This window comes from Rousettus aegyptiacus, unplaced genomic scaffold (assembly GCF_014176215.1).
Source record: "Rousettus aegyptiacus isolate mRouAeg1 unplaced genomic scaffold, mRouAeg1.p scaffold_m13_p_3, whole genome shotgun sequence".
In the NCBI taxonomy this organism is placed as follows: Eukaryota; Metazoa; Chordata; class Mammalia; order Chiroptera; family Pteropodidae; genus Rousettus; species Rousettus aegyptiacus.
In genome coordinates this window covers 1,040,683-1,062,852 of record NW_023416306.1, presented here as the reverse complement: position 1 = coordinate 1,062,852, position 22,170 = coordinate 1,040,683, and the positions used below count along the sequence as shown (strand labels likewise).

The 22,170-nt window shown below is 63.0% G+C and overlaps 1 protein-coding gene across 10 annotated transcripts in view; it reads right to left on the bottom strand.

The window, feature by feature from the left end:
• The window catches only part of SEC16A (SEC16 homolog A, endoplasmic reticulum export factor), a 28,175-nt gene that overhangs the window by 1,990 nt on the left and 4,015 nt on the right, over window positions 1-22,170 (bottom strand). For 6 of the 10 annotated variants that reach the window (XM_016153069.2, XM_016153071.2, XM_036239230.1 and 3 more), the window contains 29 exons: window positions 18,305-21,955; window positions 17,347-17,483; window positions 15,198-15,292; window positions 14,128-14,254; window positions 13,459-13,657; window positions 13,175-13,349; window positions 12,183-12,325; window positions 11,579-11,640; window positions 11,337-11,475; window positions 10,745-10,993; window positions 9,596-9,693; window positions 9,070-9,151; window positions 8,782-8,899; window positions 8,576-8,687; window positions 8,311-8,416; window positions 7,633-7,773; window positions 6,659-6,772; window positions 6,241-6,433; window positions 5,561-5,806; window positions 4,990-5,072; window positions 3,979-4,128; window positions 3,571-3,651; window positions 3,320-3,376; window positions 3,088-3,199; window positions 2,600-2,737; window positions 2,288-2,367; window positions 1,692-1,766; window positions 1,252-1,311; window positions 337-414 (listed from right to left, as the gene is read on the bottom strand). In XM_016153069.2, the coding sequence (XP_016008555.2) occupies window positions 337-414; window positions 1,252-1,311; window positions 1,692-1,766; window positions 2,288-2,367; window positions 2,600-2,737; window positions 3,088-3,199; window positions 3,320-3,376; window positions 3,571-3,651; window positions 3,979-4,128; window positions 4,990-5,072; window positions 5,561-5,806; window positions 6,241-6,433; window positions 6,659-6,772; window positions 7,633-7,773; window positions 8,311-8,416; window positions 8,576-8,687; window positions 8,782-8,899; window positions 9,070-9,151; window positions 9,596-9,693; window positions 10,745-10,993; window positions 11,337-11,475; window positions 11,579-11,640; window positions 12,183-12,325; window positions 13,175-13,349; window positions 13,459-13,657; window positions 14,128-14,254; window positions 15,198-15,292; window positions 17,347-17,483; window positions 18,305-21,886 (7,032 nt within the window). In that variant the 5' untranslated portion in view covers window positions 21,887-21,955. Of the gene's footprint in view, window positions 1-336; window positions 1,117-1,251; window positions 1,312-1,691; window positions 1,767-2,287; window positions 2,368-2,599; window positions 2,738-3,087; window positions 3,200-3,319; window positions 3,377-3,570; window positions 3,652-3,978; window positions 4,129-4,989; window positions 5,073-5,560; window positions 5,807-6,240; window positions 6,434-6,658; window positions 6,773-7,632; window positions 7,774-8,310; window positions 8,417-8,575; window positions 8,688-8,781; window positions 8,900-9,069; window positions 9,152-9,595; window positions 9,694-10,744; window positions 10,994-11,336; window positions 11,476-11,578; window positions 11,641-12,182; window positions 12,326-13,174; window positions 13,350-13,458; window positions 13,658-14,127; window positions 14,255-15,197; window positions 15,293-17,346; window positions 17,484-18,304; window positions 21,956-22,170 lie in introns of all 10 variants that reach the window. The other 4 variants (XM_036239235.1, XM_036239236.1, XR_004956320.1 and 1 more) reach the window with 4 other exon arrangements.

The following is a 22,170-nucleotide window of genomic DNA, read 5'->3' as shown; positions in this document are numbered from 1 at the left end:
AGGCACGGACCATGAGGTAACGGTGACAGGCAGCAGAGGGCCACCAGCGCTGATGGCAGAGAGAGGCTGAGAAGCCACCTCAGCTGCAGGCGCCCAAAGCAGGGGCGGGGGGCGCGGGGGGCTCTGTAACAGGCAGGGTCTGCATTGGGACAGCCGGGCTCAGACCCCCCCCCCGCAGGCCTCTACCCCCGGGGCAGGAAGGAGAGGAAGCGGCCGGAACACGCGCCGCAGGGGCGGGCGGCCGAGGCCTCGCGTCGGATGGGCCCGGAGCAGCATGGCGGAGCCGCGGGCCAGGCCGCCTCCCAGCCCGGCCCGGGCAGCAGCACGGGCACTCACCTGTGCGAAGTGCGCGGGGTCGTAGAAGGGCACTGTGGCCCCGGGCGGGCCCTCTGCGGCCGCGTGGTCGCTGGGAGCCTGCGGGCACAGAGAGCTCATCTCAGCAAGACGACAGCACACAGCGCTTTGCGCTCCGTTTGTGACACACACACTTTCTGAGCAAGGGTTTACAACACTTGGAATAAGCCACAGAAGCAGAAGGCAGGGACTTCGCGGAGCACCGGGTCAGAGGGAAATGGCACTAGTCGAAGCGGCATGCAGAGCAAAGTGCTTCCCGACGGGGCCGCGCACAGCGCCACGGCACACCAGCGTCGGCTCAAGCGGTTAGTAGACTGCTGATTGCTCCAGGCCTAAGGCCTCCAGCTACGGACTCCAGCGGTTTAACACGCAAAGAAAAAAGTCACGCGAGGCCTTCCTGCTGAGCCAATGGGGAAGCTCGGCTCCGCCATACACAGAAAAGATGAAGTCGTCCTCTACTCCCGGCCAGGCTGGCCTCAGGACAGCTGTCGCTGCCACACTGCCCGGCCTAACACAAATCTTCTCATGCTGGATCGGAAAAAGGAATTCTCTCAAACGAGAGCGTCCTGACCCAGGCGGCCACAACACGGGGGGCGAGGCCATGCCCACCGGCCGTTTGGGAAAACCCATCCAGGAAAGACAAGTGCAGACATCTGTTAGCCAGGAGACCTAGGGTCAATCCGATCGTCCGTGCATCTGGACATTTAACACCCCTTGAGAAGATTTCAAGAGAGGAACACTGCATCCTTAGGCACGTGGGGGCTGAGTAAGATGAAGGGCAATGTCAGTGACAAAGTGACGGGGTGCACGATGACCAACCAGTATAGCGCCCTTAAAGGAAACCAGAGGCGACCCGAGTCAGCGCGACACTGGGTGGGGACGGCCAGCCACAGGTACCTGGTTAAAATGCTGGCTCACTTCGCGCGACAGCGAACTCATCGAACTACAGCGCGAAAGCTACAAAACAGCGAGAACACGACGGGGAAGCGTCAGCGCAGGCCACGCCCACACGGCGGTCAGTCTCAGCGCGCGCCACGGCCACGGCGAGGGCCACGCACGCCGGGCGGGAGAGCAGACCGAGCGGACGGCCCCCTTCAGCGCGTGGCTATGACAAAGAAACGACTGGCCCCCGGCACACTCGGGGCACTGGCGCGCCCGGCCCACCGAGCAGGGCCACAAACCCCTGGCTGCTTCTGACCGTTTTCAGAAACGCGGCGACTCTTTTCAGGCTCAAAGAAGCGTCTGAGCCGCCTTCCTGCCTGTGAGCACTCACTTTGAGGGGAGCGGTCACGGGTCGAGAGAGCCCCCCAGCCCAGACTTCATGCAGACGGCCTTACCTCTCCTCCTTGGGGGCCATCCCCCCGGTGGGGTGGGACGTCTGAAGCAGGGGGCGGAGCGGCGGAGCTGAACACCTGCCGAGAACAACGTGACGTGCACACGCGCAGGGCAGAGGGATGCCCCGCGGCCCCCCAGCCCCGGCCACGAACCGCTCTCCTCCAGGACCGCACCCCGCGGGGCAGTCGGGGGAAGAACCGGCCGTGGGTGCTGGTGGCTGCCGGCACTGGCCGCCTGCGGCCTGGGACTGCTGTCAGCCCCTTCCGCAGAGCAGGAAACTGAGGCCTTCACACGGTGACCGGGGAGCCGGGGTGGGGACCCAGGCCCATCCAGCTTCACAGACCGAACTCTGACCCGTGACACTCCACGTCGAGCCTCAGACGTGAAAGAACCCTCCCCACCCCACGCTGCAGGGACGCCACCACCACCCAACTCGTACGCGCTGAGTCTGCAAATCCTCAGACAGGCGACGAGAAAGAGCCCCCCGACGGAGACAGGGTTCTCTGCGGACACGGCCCAAACGGACTGCACCAAGTTGGGCCAGCTTTCTCAGGCTGGGGAGGGGGGCCCCGTCACCGACCCCACCACACCCGCTCACCTGGGGCTCCGAGGCGGGCTCTGCGTGGGTGGCACCCCCGGCCGGGGCCTGCCCTTCCCCGCCAGCACCCTCTGCTGTGTCTGTGGGGAGACAATGCCAGAGAGGTGTCGCCATGTCTCAGACGTCTCTGGGGTCTCCGGAGTCCACTCATGACGCCCAAGACGCACAGCGCCCCACGTGCCCTCGCAGAGCAGAAGGGACACACAGCCCTTTGCACAACAGCCAGGCGTCTGGAGGGAGGTGGAGGCCCCGGCTCTCGGAGGGCCGAGGTCAGAGGCCAGGCTGCCGAGACCGCCCGCCCCCACGGCCTACCTGGGTGTGGTCCGCACAGGTGGGCCGGGATGGGGAGCGGGGCCAGCGGGGCGAAGAAGTCCGCCGGCGCGAGAGCCGGCTCAGTCTGCCGGCGCCCGCCGGGGTTCAGGACGTCCACGTAGCGCGCTCTGCTCCCGGCTGTGGCGGGGAGGAGGCGCATTCAGGCTCGGGCCTAGCGGCCTGGGCTCCTCGCCGCAGCAGGAGAGCTCGCCCACGAGCGGCCTCGCCATAGGGCTCACCTGCTGGGTGCCGGCCCCAGCCAGGTCCACTCCACACCGGCACGGCCCGCCCGCCCCTCACTGCTGCAAGGGTCTGCGGGGAGCAACAGTGCGAGGGAACGGGCCTCCCCCGCAACGTCCTCGTAAACCTGGGGCCTCCACAGCTGACAACGTGTCCCTTAGTGCACGTGCTGTGATCACTGAACTTGGCTAAGTCTGCAGGACGGATTAACTATCCAAACGAACTCTCAGCTCTGGCTTGGCCGTTACCTGCTTTTCTAGAAAACATGTTCACGGAAGATCCGGGGAGCCCGCCAGGTCCAGGGGCGGCTGCTTGTGGCGCCTTGGGAAGCGACATTGGCGGTGGGGGAGGAGCCTTCTTCTGCAGAGGGAAAGAGGCTTCAGACACACGCTCGCAAACACAGGCCCCAGACGCGCCGGACAGAAGTCTCCAGAAGCAGCGCCTCCGCTGGGCACAGCAGACGCCCCGGCTCCCACGCACCTCCTCCTCCGGCTCGTTGACGTCCACCCATCGGTTCTTCTTTTCGTCCCAGACGATCTGCCACGATTGGGAAGAGTAAGGAACGGGTCAGCAGGGAATGCTGAACGGAATCGGAGTGATGACCTGTGACCCCCCACAGCGCCAGGACACACGTCTGCGTGCGTTCTGAAGCCGCAGCGCACGGTGCCCACCAGAGCCCGCACACCCGTCAAGACACCCGAGTCCTCGAGCACCGCACTGGCGACACTCACCGACTTGTTCTTGTCGTCTGGCAAGTAAGCCTCCGTCTTCCTCTTCCCGGTCAGCCAGCGAGAGAGCCAGGACTCGCCACTCTAAACACACATGAGGACACCTTAAGGACATCTCGCCGGCGCAATGACACAGGACAAGCTCCACGGGACTCCACTCAAAACTAGTCAGCAGTGACAGAGATCACAATCGAGGTCGCCGTCTGGGGCGTGGGAGGGTGGACGGGTCACAGGAGGCTGGAACCGCTGCGGCTCTGAGCCGCGGTGACGCGTGGACAGACACGAGCATTCGCCCAGCCGGATGCTCTCCCTGCGTGGCCGGGCCCTGGCCTCTGGGGGTGCCGTGTTGGTCGTGAGGGCCGTGCTGCCCATGGGAGCCGCCCCTTCCCCACCTGGCGGGCTGCGCATTACCTTCCTGGGCTCCTTGCTCTCTTTCCTGGCTGCCGGCGCGGGGCTCTTCCCTTCAGGGGCGGGTGTCGCGGCCAGCTGCTGCGGGACACTCGGGCTGGCGGCCCCCCACCCAGGAAGGCCCTCGGAGTCCTGCAGCCCCCGCGAAGACCCCTGTGCGAGGCAAGGCGAAGCAGGCTCAGCGAGGCTGCTTCCCTGAGAGGCCGGGTGACCAGTGAGGAGGGTGGGGCGGGAACGGGAGGGCGGCCCTGTCCCAGGGCTGGCTGCAGGACCGCCAGCCCACACGCAACGAGTGACGGCATCAAGGGGCGTTGCGGGCCTCCAAATGTGCGTTCTGGAGCCCAGCGGGTGACACGGCGCACAAGCCCCGGCCCGAGACTGCTCAGGGCGGGGCCGCGCAGCTGCCGAGCACAGCACTCGTCCCGCCCTCGGGGCTCTGCTTCCCGCACAGCCCAGGGCTCCTTTTCCCTTCTCTAGGGACGGAGTATCTTAACGTTAGGGCACATGATCAAAGTTCACAGCTACAGCGGTCCCGGCTGACGGGTGCCCACATGGAGCTGGGTGCTCATCCAAGAGGTTCCAGAACGCGGTTTGTACAAAAGTGTCCCTCCTCCTTGGGATCGGAGCAAACGGAGATGCATTTATACCAAACGTGTCTGATAAATGAATCTCAGTTTCCAGAAAACTAGTGAAAATGTTAGGGTCTCTACTGCAGAGGTGCAGATGTCGGGAAGGTCTCCATTCTAGAGAAATCTGAATTACCAGACGGTTCCCGACAGGTGGGCCTGCGTGGCGCTTTTTACAGTTATCTTTCCCTCATTCATGTTTTCACCAAACCTTCGTAATTTAAGGGTTCAAGCTATTTTAGAAGTTTCTTTTTCACAGACAATTTAAAACCTAATTTCTTAATTTTCAGTATTCTCTGTATACTTGCAATGTGAACGAAGAATCTGGGTACCTAGTCAATGAAACTTATGGAAAACAAGCAGCTTAAAAAAAAAGGAGAGCGAGTACCATGTTATCGAATTTTCCACCAAAATCCTCGTCTCTCAGCTCCGCCAGGGAGTCTCCGCCGGGCACCCCGTGTGGCGCTGGCCCTGCGGGTGGGAGAGCGCGGGTGACCGTGGTGCTGCGGGCGGAGGGGTGAGCCCAGCTCACCGCCACGGCCCGAGCCGCCATCGGAAAACCGCACACGTCCCCAGACACGCCCCCGGACACGTGCAGTTTCTTTTCCAAAGTCTCCGCTTTGCTTTGTCCAAGCAGGCAAAGACAGCCAGGCACAGATCGGGGACAAGAACCACCAACTCTGGCTTCACACGTGACAGGGTGGCAGCCTGGCCATACTGCAAGGCCAGCTTGTTGTGCCCTGGACACCCACGTTCGATTCACACCCCAACAAGAAGCCAAGTCACCAAAGAAACTAGAGAGTTATGTTCAATTAACCCAGTCGGCTACAGCCCCAGGCTTCTGGTAAACGACACAGCTTGTTTCAAGTTCAGACGACTCTCGTCTCTTCCCCCAAGCACCTCCGCGAATGGGAAACCCACTTAGTTCTGCTCTTGGGGAGGCACCTCAGCAGACCCACCTGGGTCCTGGCTCCTGGCCTCCGGCAGCCGGTGTCCACTCTCCTGGAGAGACGGCGTGCCAGGTGGCAGGCCAGGCCCTGGGCACGGAGCTGCAGGATCAGGCCCGGAGGCCTCTGCAAAGCCCAGTGCAGAACCTGGGGACCCGCAGCCAGGCCCCGGCTCCACAGAGCCCAGGGGTGGCTGCACCGGGAACATCGGCACCCTGGCAGGGATGGCTGGCGGGCCGTCGGGGAGCGTCAGCGGAGCTGCATGCAGACAGCGGAGGGAAAAATACGAGTCGGAGGTTGGCAAGGCTTTCTTGTCACTTGAAGCAGTTTACTGGTGGTGACTCGATAGTTTATTACATGCTACTCTTCACGGACACATTTCTCATTAAGATATAGGAGAACCGGTCGGCAAAGCAGACAGGGTCGAAGATGCCAGGACACACTGCTTCGGGGAAAAGAGAACACGTACTTTTTCGGGCAGAAAGGGAGACATCGTTAAACACAGCGTGGGGCAGGGGCCCTAACCCCCGGCCCTAAGCCTCGGTGAGCGGCTGCCAGGTGCAGAGCTCTGTGTCTCCCGAGTCCTCCACCCCCCACACGGGCTCGCCATGGAGACAGCAGGGGAGAGGAAGAGACTTGGGGCGCGCACGTGCTGTAGGAGGCAGGCGTCTGGAGAGGGCGTGCGGGCTCACCTGAGGGCAGCAGCCGCAGGCCCTGGCCCAAGCACTCAGTGCCCGGCACAGGCAGCGCCAGCAACGGGTTGTCAGTACCCGGGCCCAAGGGAGGCGCGAGTCCTGGGCCGTCACACTGTCCCAGCTCGGGGCTCGGCGAGAGGGCAGGGCGCTGGGGGAAGGCCACGTCGGGGCTCTGCGGCACAGCGCCCTCCTAGGGGAGAGGTACTTCAGGCCATCCCAGCAGCTCTAGGCCATGGGGGCCACTCGCGCTGGGCTCCAGGAGAGCCCTCCTCTCCCCGGAAAGGGGTATTCTGACACATATGTGCACCCCTAAAACTGTGCTGTGTACACCCAATATGATGCATGACAGCCACGAGGGCACAAGCCACCCTGACAGTGTCTCCATCAGTCCCGTGACCGACAGCCAGAGACGCACCTGGACCTGCCGCTCCAAGTGCTGCAGCTGGGACAGCCATGCCGGCTGCACAGAGGCCTCCTCTTCCGGCTTCTCCTTCAGCTGAGGATCGAAGAGTCGCAGCTGGGACGCAAGCTGGACATGCGAGAAACAAAGGCGTCACTCAGGGACGGCGAGCAGCGGCATCCGGAACTGCTCTGACCTGGGACCAACGCAGCGTCGGTGTCAAATGGCGATGCTGTCGGGGTCAGCCTCGGCTGTCCCGCGCCCTGCATGCTGACACAGGGTGCCGAGCGCTCCGGACACGAGGCTGGGACCCGAGGGCCCGTGGGCTGACCAGAGTCACCACGTGGGGCCAGCAGAGCCCAGCGCCCCAGAGCTGCCACCTGACCATGCGGACGGGCCTCACCCACCTCAGACCCTGAGGGGCGTCAGCGGGTGGGCCCTGTGTGAGCGGCCGCTGGAGCTGGGAACGGGGCGAGGGCTGCTGAGAGCTGCTTGTTACGTCTAAAGCCCCACAGCAGGGCGCCTGCGCAGGTGTCATGCGGGCGCATTTCAGAAACGAGGCCCCGGGAAAGGGAGTACACGACAACGAGGCACCGTGGTGCTGGACGCTGTCCACCTGTCTCCCTCACAAAGCTGTCGGAGGCCGGTCACCGTTTTACGGAGCGAGAAACGAGGCCTGCAGTGGGCCAGCAGGCCCCAAAGCCAGGCAGCTGGAGTGTGAAGGCACACGCTGTACCCGGCGGGACTAAACTGCCGCAACAGAGAAATTGCTAGAGACGGGGCTCTTCTCACTTTGACGCTCACTGCTGTTTCTGTGCCGGCGTGAGACAGCTGAAGAACTGTGCTAAGACGCAAATCGCCATGCACCCGCCCTGCAGCGTTCCGGCTCCTCCACCCCTCCACGAGCCCAGCCCGCTGCCCGCACGACCCCCTCGGCCCTGCGCCCAGGCCTGCTGACGTGCCGGGGCAGACACGCGGGAAGACAGTACCTGCACCAGCTGGCGCACCAGCACGGGGGAGTGCGCGCGGGGCCGCAGCAGGATGCTCTTGGCGATCACTTCACAGTAATGAAAGGCCTGCGTGGCGAACCCCATCTCGGCCAGGCGGCAGGAGTAGATGAATTTGAACACCTAAGACACACGAAGCCGGGCCGTCTCACGGCTCGCCCCCTCCTCAGGGCCCCACAGCCCCGCACGAGGTCGTTCCGCACGTCCCGTGTCTCGTGGGCGTCCCCACTCTGAGATAGTTCAGATCGAAGGAGGCACCTGAACTCCTCAGAAACCGACCCCTCCTCAGCACGACCTGTCACAGAGCCGCAGGGCGCGCGGCCAGGGACGCAGAGAGCTGGCGCACACTCTGGACCACTGACGGCCTCCCCCCCGCGCCTGCGAACTGCCCCGCGGCCACAATCCATAAGCGCCCAGCGGTGCAAGTGCTCACGCGCATACACACCCGCCTCCCACGATGCGCAAACAGCTGCTAAATCCAAACGCTCGAAATTCCAGTACTTAAATAGTAAGACCCCAAATACGAACTAACCCTCAATCTCACAGGGATCATTAGCGAGCACTGTACAGCTGAAACGTCTCCAGAAGCAGGTCAGTGACTCTAACGTGAGGCCACAGACCTGACCGCCTGTCGGCGGTGCCCCGCAGTCGCGGGCTCACCTGGAAGTTGGGCAAGGGCCCGCTCTGCGCCCCTAGGGACTGCGCGTACTCGTAGGCTTCCGTTCTCTGAATGGCTTCGTTGGTCGCAAACTTTAAAAACGGCAAACTGTTGAGGACACGAGCAATTTTTACCCCTGAGTGCATCACACCACGCGACACGCCGCGAGGCTGCTGCCCTCGGGTCCGCCCCGCCAGCGCTGGGTAGGCCGCGGCGGGGGGCACGCCCTCGAGGAGAGCAGACGCCGCTGCCACCCGTGCTGCGCACCTGTGGTTCGAGCCGATCAAGACGAGCTTCGTGGTTTTCCTGGTGTAGACCCCAAACCCGGCCTGCGCCATGAGGTAGCAGAAGTGCGCCGCGTCCAGCAGACCCCGCGAGGCTGCGCACACGAGCGGCCTGGTCAGCGGGCCCGGTCAGCGGGCCCGGTCAGCGGGCCCCGCCCAGGGCCCCGCCCGGGCCTGCCGCCGACCCACCTAGCGTGTCGCCCATCGTGGCCATCGTCCTGGACTCCACGTCCACGTTGTTGCTCAGGTTGGACAGGACCATGGCAAGGTGTGGCCTCCAGTCCCCCCACTTCTCGTCTCCGCAGCACTGAAACCAGACAGAAGCAACGCGCCCTCACCCTGGGAAGGGTGCCGCCTCCACCCGCAACGGGCTCAGTGGGCGTGGCGGGGAGCGAGGCTCTCGTCCTGAGATGAACCTCTTCCCAGGAGACAACGCCCAACGCAGCGCGGCCAGGAGTGCCAGGCGACCCCACTGACCGTGGACGCAGCAGGCATCCGCCCGGACATCAGCTGGTAGACGGTCTGCAAAGGGTCGTTGATCGGGAGACTGTTCGCGAACCTAGGCAGACACACCGAGAGCCACGTTTCACTCGGCTCGGTTTAAAAATCAGGACGAGTCTGGTCTGGTCTCAGCCTGAGAGACCGGCTGACGCTGACCCTGGTGAGGCGCACACAGCTCGGGACCAGAAGCTGTGAACACGGCCATGCAGCCGTGGCGAGCACCTGGGGCTGGGACCACGTGGCACGTGAGCTACGTGTTAACGAAAAGCTCCTTAAGAATGCTGTGAAACCTCAAGACCAAGGAACCCACCGAGACTTTACGGAATTAAAGCCTGTGTGGCTACAGGGCTCGGGCGACGCGTCCCTGTGACGGCACCCGGAGGCCGGTGGGCGTCCCCAGCTTTCTGACAACTACAGACACCTGTGCGCGTCGACAAGCTCCCGAGGCTGTGACCGAACCAGCCTGAGCTGCCCACGAACAGCCAGCCTGGCCACACTCTACCTGGTCATGACTCTGGCGTGCGTCCGGCTGTCCATCTTACTTGCAAGTAGCAGGGCGTGACCCCACAAGCCGTTTTTCATCGCAGACTCCAAAGCATCCTGCAAAGCAGTTTCGTGTCAGCTGAGGCGTCAGTCTGCCTCCCCTGACGTGAGCCGGCAGCGGCGGAGTGTGTGCTGTCATGCACCACCAGAAAGAAGAAAGGGCTCGGCTGCGGTGAGGTCACACGCGACTCATCGGCCCCCAAAGCGCACCCGTTCACAGCTCAGAACTCAGAGAGAAGCCGCTTGCCGCTGCCTCCTCTAGTGCAAAGTCCCCGTGGCTGCAGGTCCCTGCACCTCCCTCTCACCATCTACTTACAACATAAGGAACAAGTGTGCCAATCAGAGACAGGGACAATGGGGAGGCAACGCCACCATCCCCAGATGATCCCTTCCCCTGTGAGAAATGCCACCTGCATGTTCCCACCCCAGCTCCAGAATGACGTGAGGCCACCACAAGCACCTTCCAATGCAGACAGACCTTCTCTTTACCCAAAACAACCTGGGTTGTCATTCAGAACACTCCTGAGCAGCTGTTTTCTAAGTAACTCTGGGCCTGTCAGACCCCTGGCGCCTGAGCCGGACACGCGCCCGGTGCCCACAGCACAGGGGCGCCCTTCCCGGCACCGGGCACAACCCTGCGGACTCCACAGCACCCAGCTGTGTGTGGCTTCCGGTGCTCTCTCTCACCTGCAGGCCGTGGCACGTGCTTTGCTCTGACCAGTCCCCGGGGACACCACGCCCACCAGCACTACCTTGCTCAGAGACCCCGAGCTGGCCCCAATGTGATGACAGGCTACGCGTCCCTCTTTGGCATGCATCTGTCCCTGAGGCACGCCGCACGTGGCCGGGCAAGTCCTGAGCTCGAGAAACGTACTCGCTTGTTCAACGACCAACACTAAACCTGCAGGCCTTCGACTGTGGCGACGTTTACAAGACGCCGCCCACGCCACCTCCAGGGACAGCGCACGGGGCCAGGCAGCTCGTACACAACGGCACCGAGGCACTCGCGCTCAGAGAACAGCACTCCGCCCGTCCGGCTGCACCCCGGCCCAAGCCTGCCCAGCGGACGCCAGGATCCCCTGGCGGCCCCCATGGGCCTGGGGCCCACCTTCTTACGCCCGTAGAGCAACAGCTCTCTGAACCTCTCGGTGTCCTTCTCCAGCGTGCCCGCGACGGCGGTGGCCTGCGTGTCAGTGAGAAACGCGAGCTGGGCCTCCCCGGACTCCTCCTCGTCCGTGTGCCCCACGGCTTCGTTGGTGAAATCAATCAGGTTGGCCTCGTCGGGTGACTTCCCGGGAAGCCACACTGTCCTGTGGTCCCGTAACAACAGCTCCGCTATGTCAGTCCCCACCACGGTCTGCAGGGGCGAAGACAGGAAGAACCACAGGGTACTCACAGCAAACAGGGCCTCGCCCAGGCCCTGCTCAGGTGACGACCCCCAACAGGTCTCCTTAGGCAAGCACATGCGGCCATCATGAGGACAGACTGCCACTCCCGACATGGCCAGGAGCCAGATGGACAGACTAGACCCTCTGAAAGACCAACACAGGGGCCAAGCCTCCCCCTACCCCAAAGGCAGACCCTTCCCGTCTTCCGCCTCCCCACACACGCCCGGCACGGAAACCCTGCCCAACTCTGGGCCCAAGGGCTTGAGACTCGAGGCCCACATAAGAGCTGCTCTAAGGGTAAGAGACACGTACCCCATTCTGCCTGCACAACAGAACAATAAAGTTCCAAAGAAGACTTGCAGACTCTTTGTCAATTAAGTTTTCATTCTGCAAACACTTTGTGGCTTTGTTCTGTGCAAAATTAATAACATCCACTTTATGGGTGTCGTCTCTGAAAAAAGAACGGCACTCAGTGAACGGCACCAACCACAGCGTGCGGCCAAGTGCAGCCACCGCCTCCAGACAGTGGCCCGGGTGTTGGGGCAGGGACGTACTTGCCAAGAGGCCCAGGGAACAAGCGCATCTCGTCCTGCTCCGGCATGTGCTGCAGCAGCGTCTGCGAGAAGAGGCGAGGGACAGAGGGCAGCTCAGGGGCGGGCACCTCTACTGCCAGCCCGCCCTGCGCCGAGGGGCTGAGATGCCCCGCCACGGGCATAACCACGTCTGGTCAGCAGAGTGGTCTTCACGTCTCTGGGCAGTCAGACCCATTCTCCCCCGCAAGCTCTGAAGCAAGGCCCCCAAAAGTGCGACAGGAGGGCTGCGGGACTGGGAAATGGGGTGCCCACGCCAGCCCCCAGGGCGTCCCACTCCCCACCTCTACCATTACCCCAAATCACCAGTAGAGTGAGCACGAACAGGGTCCTCCCCACAGTCAGAAATGCAAATAAAGACAGAAAACGAACAGGCAACAAAACCCCGTCAAACGCAGCACCCAAAGCCAGCGTCAGGGAGAAAAGACACATGACCCGGCAGGACAGAAATAATCTGGCAGCTGAAGATTCACAGCGGTTGACACTTTGCAAGGCCATCTTCTCAGAGATGACGAAGCACAAATGGAGAATGACAAACGCAAGCCACAGAGTGTGCGGGCGGGATCACCTCCATGCTGTGGACTTCCACCAAGGCCGGCTGTCCTTCTGAGGGCAGATTGGGGACCACTTTAATGAGCTGGCCCCCGGGGCCAAACCGGGCACAGACGTGAGGCACGGAGAATTTCTCAGGAGAAGTGGGTCTCGACGGAACTACGTTTAAATGAAGGGAAAGGGGAACCGTTAGCGTGGAGGCTCCGGGGCGCAGCGCGCTGCACAGCGGGACTTCCCACGACCAGCTTTCAGCTGCTGGGCAGCTCGGCACGACGCAGAAACTACGCGTGTGCGTCAAAAAGGGTCAGAGCATTGAAAATGAGAACTATCCTCTTCCGAATCGAAAAGGCTCCTCTGAAGACCCGCCGAGAAGCACGTGACAGTGCTCCCTGGTGCTCGGGGCCCCGCGTGCCCTGAGCTTCCGGTCTGTGTCACAGTGTCCAGCGAGGATGACAGTGACGTCTCAAGTCAAAACAAGAAGATTTCTAACTGGAATACTGCTTTAAGAAGGAAAGGACAGTATCACGTCTCAGAACGTCACACGTGTTCCTGCAGTTTTCAGGAAACGGCATTGGTTCAAACGTTTTACAGAAGAACTGAGGATGTGGCCAGTCTACGAACGGGTTTCCAGGGAAATCAGACACTTCCTCCAAAGGCTGCCAACCCATGTGCTGGGCCCCGGCGATACGGAGGACGAGGCCCCACCCAGGAATGGGGCAGTCACCCCAAGTGGACGTGACAGACAGGTCGGGCAGCTCTCGGGCCTGTGAGCCAAACTGCAGCCCGTGTGACGCTATCGGCCCCTTGCGATAAGCCCTGTCGCTCAAGATGGGTGTGCTGTCACACAGCTGTCCTTCCGCCACAGGGAAGAGCAGGCCAGGCCATCACCAGTCCCCATCACAGTCACACCTAGCTCCCCACTTCCTGTCACAGGCGTGGAAGGCTGCCTGGCGCTGCAAGCTGGCGCCTACTGCACCTGCAAGCAGGTGAGGCCTCAACCACACGCACCTTGCTCCACTGCGGCCCAGCTGCCGTCAGCAGGGTAGCCGTACTCAGGGAAGCCAGGGGCGCTGTTGAAATTGCTGCTGTAGGTGTCGTAGGCATAGTCCCCATGAAAGGAGCCTGGCGGAGGCGGGACCTCATAGGGACCGGCTGTCACGTTGTGACTTCTGTAAACCTGACTCTTCAAAGACACAAAGCCCACAGGTGGGATGAGGTCGCCAGGCAGAGCGGCCGGGCTTCAGGTCCCTGCCCGAGCCCGGGGAGGGTGGGGAGGGTGGCCCGGCCCCCACCTGCTGCGAGTGGGTGCTGAAGCTGCTGCGGCGGCTCTGCACGCTGGGCGCACTGCGCAGGCTCCGCGCCGAGTGCTCGCTGTGCACGCTGCGCCGGTCCGCGTCCTCCCCGTACGCGTCCCTGTGGGGCTCGCGGTCATCGTCGAAACTCCCCGTGAAGCGAGGGTCGTACCTCCAGTGGTCGTCGTATTTCCCAGGCCTAGAGGCAGCAGGAAGCAAAGGCAGAAAGGGGGCGCTGGGGGCATCCTGGGCACGACACGCAGGGCCCCTCAACACCTGAGCCCCCACCAGGCCCTCGTGGCCCCATGTCCCTCTGCCTCTCCCAGGCCTGACCCTGAGAACACCAATCAGCCTGACCTCGAGCGAAGCCGCCGATAGCCAAGCCCAAGTTCAGAGCCTGGAGACTCAGAAACATGCCCGGTCACGCCTCGCACGGAGGGACACCGCAACGCAAGGTGGCAGGAGGGGTCCGGCTCCCGGGCTCTCGTTCTGAGGCCAGCCCTCTGCCCATGGCCAACGTGAGACACACCAGTCCCTCCTCTCGCACACGGCGCTGTCAGCCAGCGGCTCGGCAGGCGCCCACACACAGCGGCAGCGTGCGGGTCACAGACGTGTGGGCACGCAGGCCCCCTGCCCGGCCCCGCCCCGGGCGAAGCACACCTGACCCACCTGTCAGCGTAGGTATACTGCTCCTTCCCCAACGGCTCGTACTCGGTGTCATACCAGTACCTGCGGTCATAGGGACGGGGATCCCTGAGCCGAGAACCGTAAGGGTGCCGATCCCAGTGGCTTGGATCTGCGGGCGAGGGGTTCGCGGGTTAACGCGGCACACAGGAGACGCTGCCTCCACTGGAGCGGCACACCCCCCGGGGCTGGAGAGCACCTCCGGGCTCCCCGTGGACCCACACGTTCCCCCGAGAGTCAGCAGGGCCTGGGTGTCAACTGAGACCCTGGAGGCCCTGGCTGCGTCCTGCTGTGCGACTGCCACCTCGTGGCCCCTGGCTGTCGTGGTCTCCGTGTGACATTAAAGAGAGAACAAACTGCTAGAAAGCCGACATCTTCATTAATCGCACCCTGTCATGATTTTTGAAGTTAACCCCATAACTAAATTTTACTCACATCTCTTCTAACGTCATCCAGAAAATTTTAAGAAATACCGTCTAAACTAGATTAACCCCACGACCTACCAAATGAACCGTTTTTGGCAAGCGTGCGCGGAAACCACGTGTGAAGGGATGCGGGTGTGCGAGGGGACGCGGAGGCCGGCGGAGGTGGGAGTGGGCAGCGGCCAGGGAAAGGCACGGGCTGCAGGCCCGGCGGGCGGCGACGGTGCACGGGGACACGCCGCCGGGCGGGACACCCTGCAGTGCCGGCGGCACGAGCTACGTGTGGCCACGGAGTAGGCCCGGCGCGCTGCTGCAGCTGAGAGCTGCCCCGCCCCGCACACTTTCGTCACCCGGAATCACCACACGTGGGCAGGGCCGCTCCGGGACCGACGATCGCGTCTGCTAGCAACTCGAAGAGAACGGCCGACATGACAAAGGCACATTGGTGCCTGAATGAAGATGCTATTTCTTAACGGGAAATAACAGTACAGCTCCCAGAGGTGGGCTGTTCTCGATCACTTTGGTTTTGAGGCAAAAGCAGAGACTGATACCACGGACCCTTCCCCCAGGAGCCCGCAGAGCGCGGCTGTGCCCGCCACACCAGCCGCCCCCGGCCGCAGCTCCTGGCCCTACCTCCGTACTCATACTGGCTCGAGTAGTAACTGGCATAGTAGTCGCTCTGGCTGCTCCATCCGCTTTTGGAGTAGTAACCTTCAGGATACGCCTGCCTGCAAAACACACGGTGCGGTTACGGACGCGCGGCACCTGCTTTGGGAGGCGTGCCGTCGGCACAGACGACACCCGGAGCAATAGGCGTTCGCCAGAGCACGCTGGCTGCGAACGAACTCTGATGGGAAGATCCAAACCACGATGACGAGGGCCCGGGGCCCCCTGCCGCACAGCGAATGGGGTTCCTCCTACCACCGCAGGTCGGGCTTCAGCGCAGGGTGCTCCGCCCCCTCGGGCGACAGGATCCCAGCTTGCGTTGCGCTGAGCAGGGCAGGTGCTGAGGCACGAAAACCCCCCGGACGCCGATTCCAGACCCTGCCACAGGCCACGCTGCGGCCTCCGGGTGGGCGTGGCACTCGCTTGCTGTGCCTGGCAAGCCAGCACCCCCCAGTGACCAGCCCAGCCCCGGTCACGGAGCTGGGATGGTGGGAAGGCGGGGCCTGACCTCCCGGGGTGCCGGGCGTCCTGGCAGAGCTTAACGCCGTTTTCACCTTCTAACAGCACGTTTCAGACAAGACTCGATTTTTAAAATTACTTTTTTTCCCGTCACACTAGCCGAGCCTGGGGCTTGGCCGACACGGCCCTCGGGCCGGGTGTCCTGCTGCTCAGCCACAGGAGCAGCACCTGCTACCCGAGGGCCTTGGCGGAGAGCGCCACAGACCACGTTCGTCCGCGCCCTGAGCATGTTACGCACAGGTCAGCGGGCCCCGGAGACTGGCCTGCCACGGCACACGACCGAGAACGGGCCACCTCACCACTCCAGCACCCATCCAGCACCGGGAAGGCCCGATCGCGAAAAGCAGAGCCCCGCCCCCAGCGGCGTGGGCGCAGGGAAGACAGGCTGATGCGAAACACCTGGTGGACACACACGCGTGGGTGCACGCGCACCCCCCGAGCGCGGCCGGAAAAGGAGGGTGACTCTCTGGAGCTGTCACAAGTCGTGTGACGCTGCAGACAAGGGTGACTGACGGCCACGCACGTGGAACTGCGCCAGCCCCTCCTTGGGCGCCTCCTTGGTAGTGACCCAGCTCCGGCCTCTTGACAAGAACACGAGGCGCAGGTGGAGGGGACCAGGACAGCAAGGTCCCCGGGCCACCCTCCCCCACACTCCCTTGCCTCTCGGGCTCCCTGAAGCAGCACATTTGCTTTAACTCCAGGTGATGTGGCGATGCACAGGTGCTAAAACCCTGGGAACCTTCTCGACCAAAGCGCCGAACATGCTGGGCCGCACGCTGGCTCGCAACAAGTCAGGCACCGAAGAACCTGGGGTGCCAGGGCCTCATCAGTGCCCAGACCATCCCTGCGCCGAGTTTAAGACGCCGCGTTCCCTCACAGGACAACCTACACCGGTGCGACGTCTGCCTCCAGCCCGACCACGGGCAGCTGCGGCGGAAGGCTCTGGAAGGCGGGCAAAGGCGAGCAAACTCATGCCCCCTTTGATCCGACTCCGCCAGCAGCTGAGTGGGAGGACTCCGGCCTGCTGACCTTCTTACAGGCCGAGGCAGGACGCCGGGGCCCTCTCGACGTGCCTCGTTTGTAACTGCAAACCGGGCAACTCAACGTCAGAGGCGGGACAGAGGCGTCCGCAGGCACCGGCACAGGAGGAGGGCAAGGACGCAGGCTTTCGGGCCCCGGGGCCAGCTGTGCCCCGGCCCCGGCCCGCCTGGCCTAAGAACTGTGGAACTGCACGACCAGCAGCGGGAGGAGGTGACACAGGAGAACCTGCCGCAGCCTAAGGACTCCGAACGTCGTCCGCCAACCAACCTCCAGAGTCGCACGTGTGCCTCAGGGGCGGGATAATCACCTGGCCCGGGCAGGGGTGCTGCATGGGGGCCCCCTGTGGTGTCTTCCTGGTGGCCCTGCGCAGGGGCTGCCTGACCACACTCTAGCTGGCAGCATGACCACGACTGCATGGCAGTGTGCTTAACTCACTTGGAGACGCGGCCTGTGACCTGTCCACGCTGCCGAAGCGTCAGCACGGCACACAGGCGCGCATGCTCCTTTGCACACGCGCGGCCACACGACCCCCGCCAGCAGCACACACATCAATCACCTGGCAGGCGGCCGGTCTGAGCAGTGGCTGGCCCGGGAGCTGGGCCGCTCGGGATCGGGGTAGCGGTAGTTCTCAGCGTAGGCAGGCGTCGCACTGTCGTAGGGCCTGTATCTGGGCTCGTACAGGCTGTACAGGTCCTGTGGGAAGACAGGTTTGTGCCATGTGAGACGCCAAGGCAGAGCCAGCCCTCCAGGAGACCAGCACAGTTCTACGTGGCACAGAAACTTCAGAGGCGAGCCGAGCTTAGTGCCAGCCCCGCCCGCTGTGAGTCGGCGACTATCAAACTCCCCAGTCCATAGTCCCAACGCCTCGGCAGGCCTCGGAAGACTCTGGGCCCGGACTAAACATGATGGAAAATAAATGATAATCAAACATGTCCATTCGTTTTTCAAATGAATGCACATTAAATCAGAACCCAATTTAGACAACATTCGCGAGTTCCCAGCACCCGCCGCGAAGGGCAGCACGCGGGCGCCCCACTGCCGCGTGCCCGAGGGGCTGACGTTTCACGGGACTGTGCTCCCAGCCTAACTTTTCTTCCCTGAACACCTCTACCCTACAGGGACGTTTAAACACTGCCTCTCCTGTTCCCCACGGGTAGGTTTTTGACACGTCGAAGGAGCACAGAAGCTTCGAGTGGCTCCCCTGGCTGCTCGGAGCATGCAGCCGGGACTGGTTCTGCAGATAACTGACAGGTGCGACAGCCAACGAAGGGCCCGTCACACAGGTGGGGGATGCGGGTGGGACAAAACTCAGCAGGTACCCTGCACCGTGCGGGGCGCTGAGGCATGCCATGGACACGGGCCCGCCGGGCAGGGTGGCTGGGGCCGCACGCGGCACTGGCGCCCTGCACGGTAGGCTACAGCTTACTTCCGAGTCCACCCAACCAAGCCCTGCCGAGGCTCACACGTGCAAGAAACCGCCGCTCGGGGATTCGACCTTCGGAGCCCAGCCTCACCTGGTAGTAGAGGGGGGTGGTGCCAGGGTCCGGCAGGTATGGCGAGGGGTACTGGGGCTGGTAACCGTCATACAGCGACCTGTGATAGTAGTAGGACGCCAAGTCCGGGGCTGGTGGCGACACCCACTGCTGCTCCGACCGCACGGCTGCCTGGCCTGAACTACTGGACACGGCCGAGGCGCTGGAGGACCGAGGTGGCCGTGGCAGCAGCTGCTGACTCGTGTCAGCTGGAGCCAGACTCACTGGTAGCTGGGCTGAGTCTGGGGGCTGGCCTTGCGCTGGCGGACTCCTTGGGTGTGAAGGTTCTGGAAGCGCTGCTCTGGGCCCCTGCAGGGGAGGCGGCGCTGGCTCCTGCTGAGCTCTCTCCAGGCCACACTGGTCCTGAGCGTCTGTCGTCACCTGCTGGTAGGAATGGTCTGGGTTAGGTGGCCCAGGCTGCCCGGGGTCCCTGGGGGTGGGGTGCTGGCGGGAAGCGGGGCCGTCGGAGTGGGGTGAGCTCTCTGTCCTTACGAGAGTTCCTGAAGTCCTGGGGGCTGCGGAGTCCAGGGCTCCTGGAGTCTCTTCCTGGTTACTGAGGTGCTCTGCTTTGTGACCGGGCGGCCCCAAGGTGGCGTTGGCGGGCAGCGCCAACACCACACCTGTCCCCCCAGCAGGGCTAGTAAGCAACTCTGGAAGGGCAGTCTCTGCACTGTGCATCTTTTGACCTTCTAGAAGCAAACTCTTTGGAGCTGGATGCGAGGGCGGTTGAACCAGCAAATTAGCAGGCTGAGTGAAAGCCATCTCAGGTGTACCAGTAACCTGGGGACGGTGACTCTGGGTAAGACTGTGAGGCAGAGGGGAGGAGACCTGGGAGCTGGCCGGAAACCCAGACAGAGCGGTTTCTCCGGCATCGCCACCAATGGCCCGGCTGCTCACCATGGCTCTGTCTCGGTCCCAAGCATCTCTGCGGGACTGAGACTTCTCAGTGGGAGGCGACGAGGTCACAGAGAGATTGACGGGCTGAGCAGGGTTACAGCTCTGATCAGGCTGGGCAGCCAGGACCGGCTGATTCTGCAAAGACTCGGTGGGCGGCGAGGACAGCAGACTGGCATAACCAGAACTCGCCTGCGACAGAAGGGCCTCCTCCTCTCCCATTTGAGGAGGGTTCTCGAGATTCTCAGACGCGCCCATGCCGTCCCCACTGTGCAGAGGGGGGAGGCAGCCCGGCGGCCGGGACAGCGGGTCGGCCGTCCCCTCGTCTGGAGGCTGGATTACCTCTGAGGACTGCGGCCTCACAGGCACGTGGAGCGCGGGTGCGGCTGGGGCGAGGAGGACGTTGCCTCCGAAGTCCGGCAGCTCGTTCTGCGCCCACAGCGTCGTCGCCGGGCTCTCGCACTTCGCGGCTCCGTGGGTCCTGGTTGCAGGCCTCTTCTCAGGCGTTGAGGGCACAGTCTCCAAGGGCGGCCCTCCGGCGTGCGGCAGCCCGTGGCCAGCCTCCGTGGGCGTGCTCAGACGCGGAGGACACACCTGGGCTGGGCAGAGGGTCTCCATGTTGTCTGGCGGCTGCTCCAGGTTGCCCGGGCAGCGGTCAGGCGGCGCGGCAGCCGGTCTGGGCTGCCTCTGGTGGGCGCGGGTCTCCCTCAGCTCACCCACCATGTTGGCGCGATCTGCCTCAACCGGTTTGACTCCAACAAAGTGGGATTTCACTGGTTCAAAAGAACTGTTTGCACTCGTCTGGAATATCCCTGTGGGTTTTGGGGGGCTTGGGGCTATGGGCTGGGCCAGGCTGCCGTGGTAATCTGGGCTCGCAGAGGCCTCATCTGCCTCGCCTCCCACGGGAGAAGAATCGATTTGCTTAAAAAAGCTCCCTGAAGCCTCGTCCTCAGGTTTCCCAACTTCTTGCTGAATGAAGGTGCCCAGGTCCTGGGGCCTGGCCGCACCTGGATGGCTCCGGTGGCTCTTGCTGCTGTAACCGGAGGACACGCTATCAGATCTCACGGGGTGCGGCGGCGCCTCCAGGGCCTCAATGTTCGGGCCCCCACCTCCAGTGTGGCCCACGACACTGCGCCTGGGAACGAATGGCCCGGGAACGGGCCCGTATCTGAGCTGATCGCCTGGGGAGGCAGGGTCCAAACTTGAGGGTTCACGTGGCAGAACCTCTTGATTCTGAGTGAATTCTGAGTTCTCAGCGTTCTCACAGTGCGAGCTGCCAGCGTCCCGAGTCCCCGCACCGGCAGGGTCGCCCCACGCGTCAACGACGGCTCTCTCGGTGGCCAGCTGACCGTGCTGGATGCCTGCAGACTGAGGGAAGAAAGGCTGTGTGTCTCCCCCCCGCTGTGTGGTCTCGCTGTTGGGGGTGTCGAGAAAGGCCTGATAAACGCTGCCTGCTCCCACGTACGCAGGAGAGTGGCCAAGTCCAGGGCCGAGGGAGACACCATCAAAGTCAGACTGACCAGCCAAGCCTGTTTTTTCAGAGGCAAGGTTCTCCTCGTTTTCCGTCTCTCCCCCTTGGAAGAACATGGAGAGCACACCCGAGTCTGCTCCTGGCAGGGCCCGGCCAGTCCCAGCCCCCAGCGGGTACTGCGAATGGCTTCCCGGGCTATTTCCCTGAGCGGGTGGGTTCACGGGAGCAGGGTCTGGCAACTGCTCTGTCTTCATTCCTGGACTCGGCCTCAGCTCCTGGCCAGCCCGCGTACTCCCAGCTCTGAAATTCTGCCTGAACACGTTTTCAAGATCAAAGTTACTTCCTGTGTGATGTCCACTCTGCACGCAGGCTGTTTCATCTCTTCCGTCACGGGCCAGTGGCCCTGGTAAAGACGCCAATGGGCTGCTCTGCTCATGGCCAGGACCCTGGTGTGGGTTGGATGGAGTGCGGAAGTGGGCAACGCTGGTGGCCTGGGGCACCATGTTCTGGACGGGTCCTTCTGGGCAGGGCCAGTAATGCTGACCCAAGGATTCTGGGCCTCCCGGCCCCCACGGCCCCGGCATTTGCTGACGAGGCTGAGAGAAGAAAGGGGCCGCTGCTGGCACTGCAGCAACGGCGTGCAGGTTCTGCCCACTCGGGGGTCCGTCGGGCCCAGGCGGGTCCCTCTGCAGATGGCCCCCGGGGAAACTCTCAGGGCCCACTCCTGGAATGTACTGAGTCTGAACCTCGCGCTCAGAGCTGGAGGCACCCTCGGCACTCCTGTTCATCTCGGGCCCAGGCGGTGCTGCAGGGGTCAACACACTGGAAAACGGGCTGGCATCTGCCCTGGGCTGCCACAGGGGTTCCAGCAGAGGCTCGCGGGGTCCTTGGGAGCTACCCCCAGTATTTGCGTGAGGCACAGGCAGACCAGGGCGCTGAAGAGACACTGGTGGGGCTGGGCCTGGCAAAATGGGTGGGCTGCTTCTGGATACGCTGCCCAGCGATGTGTTTTGGAGCGCCTGTCTACTGAAGGCAAATGGATCCGTCACTGGCTGCGACGGGCGAGTTACTGGAGCCGCCGGTGCATTGGCAGTCGCCTGCCTCCTGTATGGGCTGGTGGACCAGAGCATGCTCTGTGGACTCCCGGTTGGAGGGGGCCCCACCGCGCTGGGTGGCACGGCCTGCGGTGGCGGCTGCATGACTAGCCTCTTGCGCAGCCAGATGCTGCTTACGGAAAGAAGCAGGAAACAGGCGTTCCTTAATCTGAACTAAAAAAAAAAAAAAAAGAAAATCCACGTAGTCAAAGTTCTGACTGTAATCAAGGAAACTAAGACAAAAGCCTGAAAACGACTTCACATCACGTTAAGTCCCGGGGGACACACCTCTGCCATGCCCACGCCCCAAGACCTGCCACCCTGTCCCGGGAGTGCCCTGAGCACGGACACTGGATAGCAACATAGAAGTTGGTGGTGGCCTGGCTGAG